The following is a 14,242-nucleotide window of genomic DNA, read 5'->3' as shown; positions in this document are numbered from 1 at the left end:
GTCCAAATGAAAAACTATAGAGCTCGCCTAATTGATTTCCACAATACTAGAAATAAAAAGGATAAAACTGAAACTAAATCTTTGAATATGTTGGTTTAGCAATAAACTATAAATGCTTTATTTTTGTTTAGTAAATGTTAATCTGTATTATCACTAACTTACTATATATACAATTCAAACTATGTTTATCCTTACTATAATTGATATGTTAGCTAATTGAGGCATATATAAATTAGACGGTTCTATCTAGAACTTCACTCTACCAAATATGAATTTATAAATTCTTTTCAAATTCCACAAACAAGATTGTGTACAACTTTGTATTAACAGGTGCTTGTCAGTCCATTCCTCTATATCTAAAATCGAATGGATTGACACACCCTGTGCTTGTCAGTCCATTCCTCTGCTTGTCAGTCCAAAACCAAATATGAACTTTATAAATTCTTGTCAGTCCATTCCTCTGTATCTAAATCGAATCATCTAAATGTTTCATCCAATAGTTGTTCTTTTTGGGGGGACAAACCAAAATTTACAGTTCCTCCACAACAACCAAATTGGGAGATGCCTATGTTTTTGTGAGAGTGGCTGTAAACTATGATGCATAGATAATCAAAAGTCATAACTAGCTAGCTATAACTATTCGCCTATTGCTACTTTAAAATCCTAAAATTCGTCTAAACATCATGCTCTTAATAAAATCATAAACCCTTCATATATAGAAAAATTATCAGTCTCACTCTAATTGCTTCTCTAGAAATCCAGTTAGAATTGATATCTTCAATTAATCTGTTTGTTTTTCTTCTGCTTCTAATACTTATGCTAGTCTAACTCACTTTCAGCTTATTTTTTGTTCTTTCTGAAGAATTTTGGATCCTTGGACTTTTAGTACTTGTTTGGCATAATGTGTGTTTGTATTGGATTCTCTTTTGGGGTGAAATTCTAAATGTTTTTAAATAGTGTGGGACATTTGTAAATAAAGGTGGGCTACATTTACTCTATTTATTTAAATTAATGCAAAGAAAACACTCATATAACAAAATTTACCAGTGTCTGGATTATATACTTATCAGTGGGCCAGTCGCCTTTGTCCGGTTCATATTTGACCCGATTGATCATTGATTTAGCTCAACCATGATTTGAGTTAAAGACTTGACTTTTGGGAACAGATAAGAGAAAAAATAAGTCAGTGAAGCATTGTGAATTGAGTCTACTAAGACTTGACTTCATTTTCTTTTGTTATTTGCATTTATCAACAAAGTAAAAACATAACTTTTTTTGTCACCAAGTTTCGTAGTTTTATCCCAATAAATGATATCATGATTTGATATTTTCCCTATTAAAATAAAATACACTAACTGTGGGCCTGCACCTTGTGAATGCTAATATATATAACCTTAATATTAATTTTTATATTTATTCTAATTTATTTAATTAAATATAAATATTAAATTCTTTTTGTGATTTTTTTTTCCGGTTTTGTTAACCAAATCACAATTACTTATTCTTTTTCTTATTCTTTATACATGACTTTTTATCTAAAATTTAATTTTTTTGCTTGATTGAATCTAAATTCAACAGTTTCTTTTAATTTTAAAGAGCGGTAATATTTGTCTATTTTAACATTTTGGCTCGATAGTGCATCAGTTTTTTAGAGTTTTATTTATTTATATGGAGTTCTGAATAAGAGATAGATGGTAGATCTTTTAAAAAAAAACTTAAAGTTTATTTTTGGTGGTTCATGTGCAAGCGCACTCATCTCACACTGTAAAAAATACGAAGGAAAGAATCTTTAATTTTTTGGTACATGTTCTTGGAGACGTATAACTATGTAGATAATTTGGATAAAATTCAATAATACATATCCCCGGTAATTTTAAGGATCGATTTATAGAAATCTCATTGCATATCTAGATTATAGTGTGCATGATAATGTGTGTCACTAAATATTAAAAATTAAAAATTAGTATCTTGTCATAAAAATAGAATGAAATAAAATAAAATTAAATGCTGAATAAAATCTACGTTGTGTTACGAATAGTTAATTTTAACTTAATTTTTTTTTGCAATGAAATCTTTTAAAGGTCCAACATTCACACATTCACCAGTAATATCTAAAACACACCAATAATGTTTCAAACACAAAATGTTAGAATAAAATATCATACGTTAAAACAAGGGAAAAAGACACCGTTTGAAAGTGTTTGTATTATTGAAGATGAAGTTTTGTATGTATTGCCCATCGAATATATGATGAGAATGTATATGTATTATCATAGAGTTGGAAACTTATTATAATATAATATAAGATGGATACTAAGATAAAGTGGATATCATACTTCTTTGTTTACCACTTACATACTAATATTTTATATAATAAAAGAATGTTTCCTTTATCCTGGTTAGGACACCTAGGATGTCATGTCACAAAGTCATGCATCCATAGGCGCGACAAGTGTTTCATTCAGCAAAACACACATTTTCATTTATTTGCAAATTGTTTGTGCGGGTTTATTATTGTTATGGACCTCATGTTTGGATGAAGAGACCATCTTGATAGCCCGATAGGCCAATAGGAGTCGACCCTAATCGTCTCTTTTTGTCGTCTCATCAGACTTTAGGGTTATTATATGACAAAGACTGCAATAAATATCACTTAGACATTATATATAATATTTTTAAATATAAACTATAACAAAAGATTAATTATGTTTCATATCCACTCCACTAACAAATATGAATTAAAAATATCCAGTAACAGAATAATAAGAATTGATCCTAACTCGTAAAAGTTACAAAATTAAGAAAAATAGTTATATGTCTAATTTAAAAGTTTGAAATAGTTATACTACAGAAATTAGTAAATTAACGATTCAGCTAAAACTAATTATAATCGATAATTTATCTAAAAACTAATAAAATGATAAATAAACAAAATAAACTAAAATTATGGAAAAGATGACAATCAATAATCTATACTATACTAAAAGGGGATATAAGCCCCTCTTAGAGTGTCCACGTAGGCACAAAAAATCGTCCAATCAGAGAATCCGAAGTTGCCATGTCATCTCATTTATTTTTTCGTAAAAAATGAAAAAAACAATGCAAAGGAAAAGATCGAACTCGGGTTAGTATGACATAAATATATGGCATATACCACTAAACTATTGAAACTTTCTTGGACACATATACAAGAATTACTAAATATGTAATCACAAACTCTTATGTACATTTACAATAATATGGATTCAACTTTCAAGACTCCGATACTTTGTTTTGTAAAATAAAAAAAAGTAAGTGACTAAGCTAATATATTATTTGAAAGTGTGAGAACATTGACAAATATGAAAAAACATAGATTTTTGTTTTCGTGACAAAGTTAAGAATTTTGTAAAAGTAAGTTTAACATATAAATTTCCGTGACAAATATGAAAAAGCATAGATTTTGTACAATTTTAACAAAAGAACTCAAAACATAGTTCTCTAATGTCTTAATAAAATATTATTTAAGGGTGCAATAATTAAATATATCAATTCACTAAATTTTGTAATTTATAGACAAAACAATAACACAACAAATTTTGAAACATTTGTTTAACCTATCGATTTATTTTCATGAGAATCCAACTAAACAAGATAAAAAAACAATTAGATTTATTTAATTACAATTTTATTCAATTTTGAATAATTCAAATTGTACTAATGTATCTTTTTGAAGTTACAAAAAAATAATGTTCTTTCTTTATTACACTAGCATTATATATAGATTCCATATACACAAATAAATATAATATAACAACATAAGCTTGCTTTCCCCGATTCATATGAAAACTTTTTAAGTTATCCACCAAACCAAATTAATTAAATCAATCAAATTGTTAGAATACAAAAAATTAATATATAATTTTATTTTAAATTAAATTAATAAAAAGTGTATTTTCATTAAAAAAAAATAATAAATAAGTAAAACTGATTTGATGGTAATTTTTATGACAAATATATATATATATATATATATATATATATATATATATATATATATATATATATATATTATGTGAAAGAAATATAAGCTTAACATGGAAAAAATCTTAAATACAAAAAACTCTAAAATTAACAAAAAAACTAATAAAAATTAAACTATGATATCAATTGAAAGCTTCTTAGACAATATTAATAAAATATTTAAGCGCTAATTAGACAAATTTGATTTTTTTGCCAGCCAAAAGTTTATTATAATTAGCATCAGTTATTTCAAGATATTTAAGAAAGGATAGACTTAAATGATATATGAACTATGAATGGTAGAGCTCACTTAGATAACACATTTGCACATCATTTCCAGTTTTTTTTTATGCATAGATTCAATTTATTCAGAGCAGTTATTCCACAAAGAGATCGTATGAGATATTATTTTGATATTCAGATTTGTTTCTTGACTGTTAAGAAGATTGATAACTGTAAAAATATCACCTTCGAATATTATATGTCTATAACCGAATCCCCAACATGAGACAACTTAGTTTAAAAAGTAAATAATTTCATTTTTCTTATCTATACTATACTAAAAGGGAGATATAAGCTCCCCTTAGAGTGTCCACGTAGGCACAAAAAATCGTCCAATCAGAAAGTTCGAAGTTGCCACGTCATCACATTTATTTTTTGTAAAAAATGAAAAAACAATGCAATGGTAAGGATCGAACCCAGGTTAGTATGACATAAATATATGGCAGATACCACTAAGCCATTGAAACTTTCTTGGACACATATACAAGAATCACTAAATATGTAATCACACTCTTATGTATATTTACAATAATATGGATTCAACTTTCAAGACTCCGATACTTTGTTTTGTAAAAAAAATTGTTAGAATACAACAAATTTATATATAATTTTATTTTAAATTAAATTATTTAAAAAGTATATTTTCATTAAAAACAAAATAATAAATAAGTAAAACAGATTTGATGATAATTTTTATGATATATATATATATATTATGTGAAAGAAATATAAGCTTAATATGGAAAAAAATCTTAAATACAAAAAAACTCTGAAATTAACAAAAAAACTAATAAAGATTAAACTATGATATCAATTGAAAGCTTCTTAGACAATATTAATAAAATATTTAAGCGATGATTAGACAAATTTGATTTTTTTTGTCAGCCAAAAGTTTATTGTTAATTAAGATCAGTTATTTCAAGATGTTTAAGAAATGATAGAATTAAATGATATATGAATTATGAATAGTAGTACTTTGTAAAGCTGACTTAGATAACACATCTGCATATCATTTTCAGTCCTTTTTGATGCCTAAATTCAATTTCTTCAGAGCAGTTATTCCACAAAGAGATCGTATGAGATATTGTTTTGATATTCAGATTTGTTTCTTGACTGTTAAGAAGATTGATAACTGTAAAAATGTCTCCTTCGAATATTATATGTCTATAACCGAGTTCCCAACATGAGACAACTTTGTTTAAAAAGTAAATAATTTCATTTTTTTTATATTATATAATAAATATATATTATTTACTGATAATAAAATATAGTTATTCATCTATCACAAATATCTATGCAAATATGTGAATCAAGTAGAACAATCAAACAACATAATGATTTCCACAAAGAAAATTTAAAAAATTTATTTATGTTATGTAGTCTTATTTTATATTCTTTAAATAATGTAATACAATATTATACATTATTTTTTAGAAATGAGAAATGCATATATATTAGTTAGACAAATTAAGCGATAATTAGACAAATTGATGTTTTTTGCCAGCTAAAAGTTTATTATTAATTAGCATCAGTTATTTCAAGATGTTTAAGAAATGGTGGACAAAAAAATAGGATGGAGATAAATGATATATGAACTATGAATAGTACTTTGTAAAGCTAACTTATTTAACACATCTGCACATCCATTTCCAGTCCTTTTTGATGCATAAATTCAATTTCTTCAGAGCAATTATTCCACAAAGAGATCGTATGAGATATTGTTTTGATATTCAGATTTGTTTCTTGACTGTTAAGAAGATTGATAACTAAAAAATGCCTCATTCGAATATGATATGTCTATAACTGTTAAGGGAGCTTATATCTCCCTTTTAGTATAGTATAGATAACTTTATTTTTCTTATATTATATAATAAATATATATTATTTACTGATAATAAAAATATAGTTATTCATCTATCACAAATAACTATGCAAATATGTGAATCAAGTAGAACAATCAAATAACATAATGATTTCCACAAAGAAAATTTAAAAATATATTTATGCTATGTAGTCTTATTTTATATTTTTTAAATAATGTAATACAATATTATACATTATTTTTTTCAAAATTGAGAAATACGTATAATATCTTATCCGCGCGTAGCGCGGTTAAAAAATCTAGTTTAGCTAAAATCTAATAAACATATGAAAATGAGAAAAATAAACTAATATTATGGAGAAGATGACAAACTATAATAAAAGATTGATTATGTTTCATATCCAATCCAGTAATAAATATGATTTAAAAATATCCAGTAACAAATAGTATGATTTTAAAACAGAATAATAAAAATTGGTCCTAAATCGTGAAAGTTACAAAATTTTGCAAAATAGTTATATGTCTAATTAAAATGTTTGAATAGTTATATTATTTAAATTAATGATTCAACTAAAACTAATTATAAATCAGTAATTTAGCTAAAACCTAATAAAATAATAAATAAACAAAATAAACTAAGATTATGGAAAATATGACAAAACATCAAATTTACTTCTCAAATAATAGTATAGATATAACAAACTGAAAACAATGATACTACATTCAACAATATTATGCATTTACGTTTCTTTGATCTTTTGTTTAAGGCATCTACAAACCTACTCTATTTTTTTCTCCAAAATGGAGTAAAAGAGAATATAGAATAAAAAATGTTCTAACCATACTCCATATCTCACTACATAATGATATTTACGTCATATATAGAGTAATCTATTTTTTTTTGTTCATTACTCCAAAAATGGAGTAGGGTTGGAGAAAAAAATAGAGTTTTACATTGGAGACGTTCTAAATCAATGAGGTGAAACCATTGATGCTTTGGTATGAAGTGAAACAGAGACCTGAGCCAAGTGCAAAAAAAGAAGAAGAAGATCTGAGCCAAGTGGATCAATGAAAACAGCTCAGCAAGATGTAGATGGGATGTTGAACTTATTTGGTGGCAATTAATTATCTCTTTACCCAAAGCCCCACACTAATCATAATGGGTTTTGATGATTCTCAAAATTATTTACTAATTAAAATTTTATACAAATTATAAACCAGTTGGACTCTTGGATTATTTAAGGGAAATTTACCAAAAACAACTTATATATTCATTTTAAACATAAAAGTGTACCATATATTCATTCAAATGTAAAACCAACCTAAATGGTGGTAAAATTACTATTTAAACCTTATGACCAAACAAAAAAACCAGAAAGTTATTTTACGATTTTGCTCGGAATTCTACACGTAATAGAAAGAAGTCTACACATATGTAAACCTACTAAGAAGTCTACTTTGTAGATTTACTCTGTAGTCTACATCGTAATTTAATCTAATAATTTAATTTTAAAAATGTATAAAAATAGTTTTTGTGAAACTTTTAATTAAGCATCAATATAAAAGTTAATATGAAGTATATAAATTAAAATTTTATATAACTGAACAATTTAAAAGAATATATATATTTGGTAACATGTGTTAGATAATGTTTATGGTTTAGCAACAAAATGTTCTAACATGTTATGTCTTTAAGGGTTAGAATCTTAGGGTTAGATTTTAGATAAAAAATTTCTTTTCTTTTATTGACTTAAATTTGCATATTAATGTTGAGTAGTTTATATTTTGTATATGTCAATATTTGATGCAATAATTGAAATTTTTTTATTATCAAGCAAACATTTTGGGTTCAAGATTTGTGGTTTAGGGTATAGTAGAAATACAATAAAGTCTACTTCATTGTAGACGTCTACAAAAAAAATCCTTATTTTAAATTTACTTCTTTATAAATAAAAATGTAAAATAATATATTATAACTATTAAAAAATAAAAAAAGAAATTTAGTAAATCATATATTAAAATTGAAACAATAAAGAAAGAAGAAAACAAGAAAAATCATTGCAGACTTCTAACGAGGTCTACCCTACTCACTGGTAGCAATTTAACCCAACTGGAATTAACCAATTTAATTTTAACCTAACCGAACTTAAACCTATTCTTTTTAACATAATGTGAAATCATATATTAAAATTATTAGAAGACTACGGAACGAAATTAAATTTGTATATTAATTTTTCTAAAACAATAAAGAGCAAAAAAAGTTCTAGTAGACTAAGTTGTAAGTATACCAAATCGGAAACCATTTGAATTTACAAAAATCAAAATAATTTTGATTAATTTTAGTTTCTGTATGAATAAATTAAAATTATAGTCTTCAAATTAATACTCAAAAATTGTAAGATCATATATTAAAATTATTAAAACAATAAAGAATACCCAACAATAATAAAAGTATCATAGTAACCTTCCAAAAAAGTCTTCTACGTAGACTTACAATAAAGTATATTCTAAGATTTCGTAAAATGGCTGCAGAAGTTTTTAAAAATCTTTCACTTCTCGCTAAAACTCTCTCTGTTATCTCTAAAACTCTCTCATTTCTCTGTAAATTCTTTGAATGTGAAGAAAAGTTTTGTTTAAATTGTTAATCTCTTATCATGTCTTTCTCACAATATTATCTTGTTTTTGTTGGTACTATTATTCATGCTTTTCATTTTCTCCTCTAATTTTATATCTATTGATTTTAAATGTTTATTTTTATATTTATATTCAAATAAAGTTATAGATTCAAATTCTATGCATTTACTTTGTTACTATTTTATCTTATAAGTTCTATTTTTGAAGTTTTTTCAGATTTAAAATTATTTTTCACATTTCAAAATGTAAGATCTTATCAGATCTGAAATAAATTGATAGAGTAGACTTATAATAAAGTCTGCTTATAAGTTAAAGTTAGTAGACTTTAAATCTAATAAACCACATTTTTTAAGAAGACTTCATAGCAAGTCTATAAAATATTCTTAATTTTTTTTTAGATCTAAAGTTACTCATCTTATTAAGGGAAATTGCACCCAGTGACTAAGAAAAAAAACAAAATTAACTAAACAACCAAAAACACACTCTCTCTCCTCTTTTATCTTCCTATCTCTCTCTACTCTCTCTCCAGAAAACTAATTTTGTTTATTTTCTTGGTTATTTCACAAATAACCCCTCTTATTAATGTATATACTTTCACATCCAAAAATTAAAATAGAAACACCACTCACGCCGCCGACCAGAGATATCAGATAGCGAAGGGGTAAATATCAAAACTTCTTCTTTAGTTAACAACTAGAGATTAACCCACACATCCACACGGGTATTGTTTCTTACATTCTTATACATTGATATTTGTTTTTCATAATTTGTGTTATATATTTTATATGAGTCGTAATATAAGTAATTGTATTTAAAAGACCTTGACCGAATCAGATAATATAAGTATATTTGATACAAATATCCGAACTCATTTTAGATAAATTTGTTATTTATCTATACATCAGAACCGAACTCATCCAGACCCCGAAGAACCCGAATCAAAACCCACACATAAATTTATAATATTCAAACTGGACATAATTTCAAAACAAAAAAAAACGATACCCTAAAAGAATAACCCGTACTTAAATGGATAGCCAATGTTCATGCCTAACTGATTTTATAAACTAATAAAAAAGATTCTTTCTATGTGTTTGGCTAAATTAAATGAAAAATAATGTGTTTTTTATTTAGTAAAATAATTATATGGACTGAAAAACTAAGTGACAATAAATGTAATACATTTTTATTATTTTGATTTAAGTTATTATTTTATTCATAAAAACATGTATTTGAATTATGTTTTTAGCCACGTAATTTTCTACCGATTGAAACTAAAATTAAAAAAAATTAGTAAAACAAAAAAAAAACAAATGTTTATCCATATGCAAAACCCAACTATTTTATTATATTTGGCACAAAGTTAATGTTGATTAACTAATAAATAAATATATGCACTATTATTATTATTGTAATATAGTTAATAATGTTATGTATTGTTAAGATAATATAGTTAATGAAATTGTTAAAGTAAGTGAAATATGAAAGGAAAATTAATGTAATTATATTATTAAAATTACTAAAAATAACTATACTTCCTTTTTTATATAGCTAACCATGCTTCCAAACAATTCTCATTTATACTGCTATTCATATTTCCAAACAGTAACAAAATGTACTTCAGTTTAATAATATAGATAAAGGGTTGATAGAAACAAACTAACTCATTGTAGTTTTTGTTGCTGATCAAGTTTAGGTAGTATGATGAAGAAGGATTCTTAGGTAGCATGGTATACTATATTTTTTCTGGCACCAGGTGCATAAATATAAATTTTAAATTTTTAAATTATATTTTGTTATTTGCTTACAATATTTAATTTTAAATTTAATAATATGTAATATTTAAGATATATATATTATTTAAATTTAAATATAATAATATATATATAATTATAATCCTGGAAAGATTTTTAATCTATTTCTTTGGGTTAAAATATATTCAATCAAATTTTATAAAAATAAGAAATTTTTTTGTTAGGTATATAACTATCAAAACGTAAAACAAATAATATTTTAAAATTTGTAGATATTAAAAAGAAACTAATGGTATTGAAATTAAGAAAACATGTTTTAAAAAAAGTGCATAAAATTTGGAAGAATTGTTTTAGTAATAAAAATTATATAATTATAAAATATAATTAAATAATATTTCAAAAAATTTAAAATATTATTATATTTCTATGTCTATTATTATATTATTTGTTGTTCTATTAATGATGATCTATGATTGATTACTATATTCTAGAAAACTTACCAAAAATATAAATCAACACTAAATGTAAAATGTCTATGTCACAATTAGCTTGAAACCATGTCACCATTGTTAGTGTGTCTTGTCATCACAAAATCATTATGGTGATGATACATGACAAATTAAGGATATTCATATAGTATATGATCTTTGTATAAAAAGCATTTTTCTTATCTTGAAGTATATATTTAACATTAACATAAATTAAACATAAACTATTTTTTCTTATAAACTGAAATTTTTTTCTCTTAACATGATTTATTTTACCAATTGTAGTTTTTATAAGTAATTTTATCTTATTTGGATGAGTTTAAATTAACACCAATTTTATTTATTTAAATCAGTTCGGAGACTTGGGTTAAATGAATCTTTTTAGATAATTTTATTAATATTGGCAAAAAATATCTTGAACTTTTAAGTTCTCATATATATATACTATATGGTAAAATGTATTACAAAATTTGTTGACCAACCAATTTTCGAAAAAATGGCACAATTGTATCTAAACTCATAAGTGAGTAGTACAACCAATTATCTATTTTGTGTTAGTAGTTTTGTTTTGTAATATTTTTTTTATTTTGTCATTCAATAGTTTTCTTTAATTTCTGGGACTAATATAACCTGCAGAAACAAAAATTAGAAATAATTATATTATCAATATTTTTGTTCGATTTAACATGAAATTAAAACTATAGAAATGCTCACAAACTTTCTATATAAACTTTTTATAAAAAATTTATTTCTTCCTTCCGCGAACTTCCACAGATACCATTTCATATAAAGTTCTGTCTGGGCAAATAAAAAATATAAAATTTATTGGTAAATTTATTGTGTAAACACTAATAATACATATAACATTAGAATATAGACAAAAAGAAGTAGAAACATTAGTACTTAGATGGAGGAGGGGGTCCTCCTGGACCATGAGGAGGATTTGGGCCACCACATTTAATTTTACAACGTTCATAACAGTTACCGTCGTTAGGCTTACAAGGTTTAGAACATTTGCGAAAACATTTAATCCAAGCATTTTGCTTATTTGCTTCTACTGTGACCGTAGCAGCAATCACCACCATCATTATCAACACTAAGGCACTCCATTTTGCCATTCAAGATCTTAACAAGCTTTGTTCTACCCTTTTCTCTCTTTTTTTATCTTATAATTATGATTGTTATATAAATTCCAATAAATCAAACTCTATTTATAATACTTTTGTTTGCATCTTTTTAAATTTGAGTAGATTTTCTTACTAAAGCTTGTTTTTAATTTTAATTTTTTTTTTCATTTCTTTCTATAATTAAAATTGATATGTTTTTATAGCATTAAAATTTATTGATATAAGTAAATATATGTGTTTACATATATATATATATATCAATAAATATGATCTATTTAATTCTGATTTAAAATAACTTTTAATGTAATTATATATATAAGTAGTTGTGTGTGATATAATTTTTTATTTGCATATAATTGAATTCAATTTCGTTTTCAACATTTTTCAAACTGACTTTTTGTAATTTGAGATTTCGTCTTCAATAATAAATAACAATCAATTTTAGATGGAAATATTTATGTTAATAAAATAAATAATAATACATTTTAGATATAATTTAATTCAATTTATTTTTCAAAATTTTTAAAATTGAAATTTTTTAATTTTAATTTTATCTTTGATAATAAATAAATCAATTTTAGATGAAAATATCTCTGTTAATTAAGTAAAGGTTTTTAATTATAAAATTTTCTCTTTAATTTTTTGTTCCGAAAAAGATATCTACTAGCCTTAACTTTTAAGTAGACTTCATTTTAACTCTACTCAAATATGATTTTAGTTTTTATCTTGTACTTTTTTATAATTTTATCTTATTTTGCAAGTATTCTCTTCCAAAGTTTCAAATCATCTTTCCAAAAATGTAAGATTTACATCTATTCATTTTAAATCTGTATTTTTGTGTTTATATTGAACTAAATTAATATATTTAAACTCAATGCTTTTGATTTGCTATTATTTTAGGTTAAAAATATTTTATTTTTTCAAAACAAACTATTTTCAAATTTTGTAAATGAAAATTTTTAGGGGGGCCTATTGGAAATAGAATTTGTGTGGAGTTTGAAAATTTTAAGAGTTAATAAATTTTTAAAAGTTAAGTAGATTTGATGAATTCTTACCCAATGTATTGTATAAATTGTCATTGATTATTATATATTTTTATATATACTTTTCTTTCCAAACTTATCTTTCTATTATTTTTTAAAAAGAAAAAATTCTTTCATAAAATAGAACTACTTGAAAATTAAATAAAATTTTTGGTTTTTTAATATTTTGACATTTTGATTTGTCTTGTTTGATTTTTGTTTTTGAAAGTTTTTAAGATCAACCTATGAATTTTCTCATGATTTTATTTTAATATCAAATAGTTATATTTCATGAAAGATTTTTTTTTTAAATTGTTACTTTTAATAATTTCTTTTATCTTTAGTTTTCTTTTTACAATTATCTTTAACTTGACGGTAAAAATGTAAAAAAATCTTGTTGTGTTTGTGTATTTGTGCTTTTGTGTTTTTGGTACATAGATTTTGAGAATCCTATGACTATATGTGATATTTGTAAAGTTGAGTGTTATGAGTAAAACTAGAGAGAATTTATGTCTCAATAACAAAAGAGTTTAATAGAATTACAAAGTCAATAAAAACTAAACGTTTTGAATAAGATAGGATTTCCATAGAATTTAAAAGTCCACAAACCAATAACAAAGGATTCTAATAATATTTTAAGAATTCATTAACCAATAACAATGAAATCTCTAAATTTTAAAATTCCTTCAAAATTTAACTCCCAATAATAAGCCCCCTTTAGATCTTAAAATTTTTATTAAGTGTACACTTCTGATAAAGTCTACTTATAAATTAAGGCTAGTAGACTTCAACTAAAGTCTACTAAACCATAAACTTTAAGTAGACTTCAACTAAAGTCTAATAAACCATAAATTTAAGTATACTTCATAAGACGTATACTTAAAATATGATTTAAAACTTTTATCTTATGTTTTCTCATAATGTTTTGTAGGTACTGTTTTCCAAAATTTCATTTAAGGCATCAAAATTATGAATAGTCACACACACTCTAGAAATTTTAAATAAAATGCTTAGTAATAATTATTTGACGCATAATCTATGAACATTGTATTCACTTGTATGATATTATTAGTTTTTGTTAGCTATCCATTTTTCTCAAGATACTCTAATC

At 24.1% G+C, this 14,242-nt stretch overlaps 1 protein-coding gene and 1 long non-coding RNA gene across 3 annotated transcripts; one reads left to right on the top strand and one right to left on the bottom strand.

Annotated features, from left to right (window-relative positions):
• Window positions 1–6,392: 6,392 nt before the first annotated feature.
• Window positions 6,393–11,726, top strand: LOC117126481. The gene is made up of 2 exons (XR_004449072.1): window positions 6,393–9,547; window positions 9,585–11,726. It is a non-coding gene; the product is annotated as an uncharacterized LOC117126481 (long non-coding RNA).
• On the bottom strand, window positions 11,626–12,427 carry LOC103828706. 2 transcript variants are annotated; one of them, XM_009104331.2, is made up of 2 exons: window positions 11,886–12,427; window positions 11,626–11,776 (listed from the first exon to the last, which is right to left on the bottom strand). In XM_009104331.2, the coding sequence occupies exons 1-2, from the start codon at window positions 12,098–12,100 to the stop codon at window positions 11,728–11,730; spliced, it is 264 nt and encodes an 87-aa protein (XP_009102579.1). In that variant the 5' UTR covers window positions 12,101–12,427; the 3' UTR covers window positions 11,626–11,727. The 2 variants fall into 2 exon arrangements, with proteins under 2 accessions (XP_009102579.1, XP_009102580.1); XM_009104332.2 differs by having other exon boundaries at window positions 11,626–11,780; window positions 11,886–12,398.
• Between the last annotated feature and the right edge of the window lie 1,815 nt (window positions 12,428–14,242).

This window comes from Brassica rapa, chromosome A07, assembly GCF_000309985.2.
Source record: "Brassica rapa cultivar Chiifu-401-42 chromosome A07, CAAS_Brap_v3.01, whole genome shotgun sequence".
Taxonomy (NCBI): domain Eukaryota; kingdom Viridiplantae; phylum Streptophyta; class Magnoliopsida; order Brassicales; family Brassicaceae; genus Brassica; species Brassica rapa.
The sequence above is the reverse complement of the archived record's forward strand: the minus strand, read 5'-3'. Positions and strand labels throughout refer to the sequence as shown.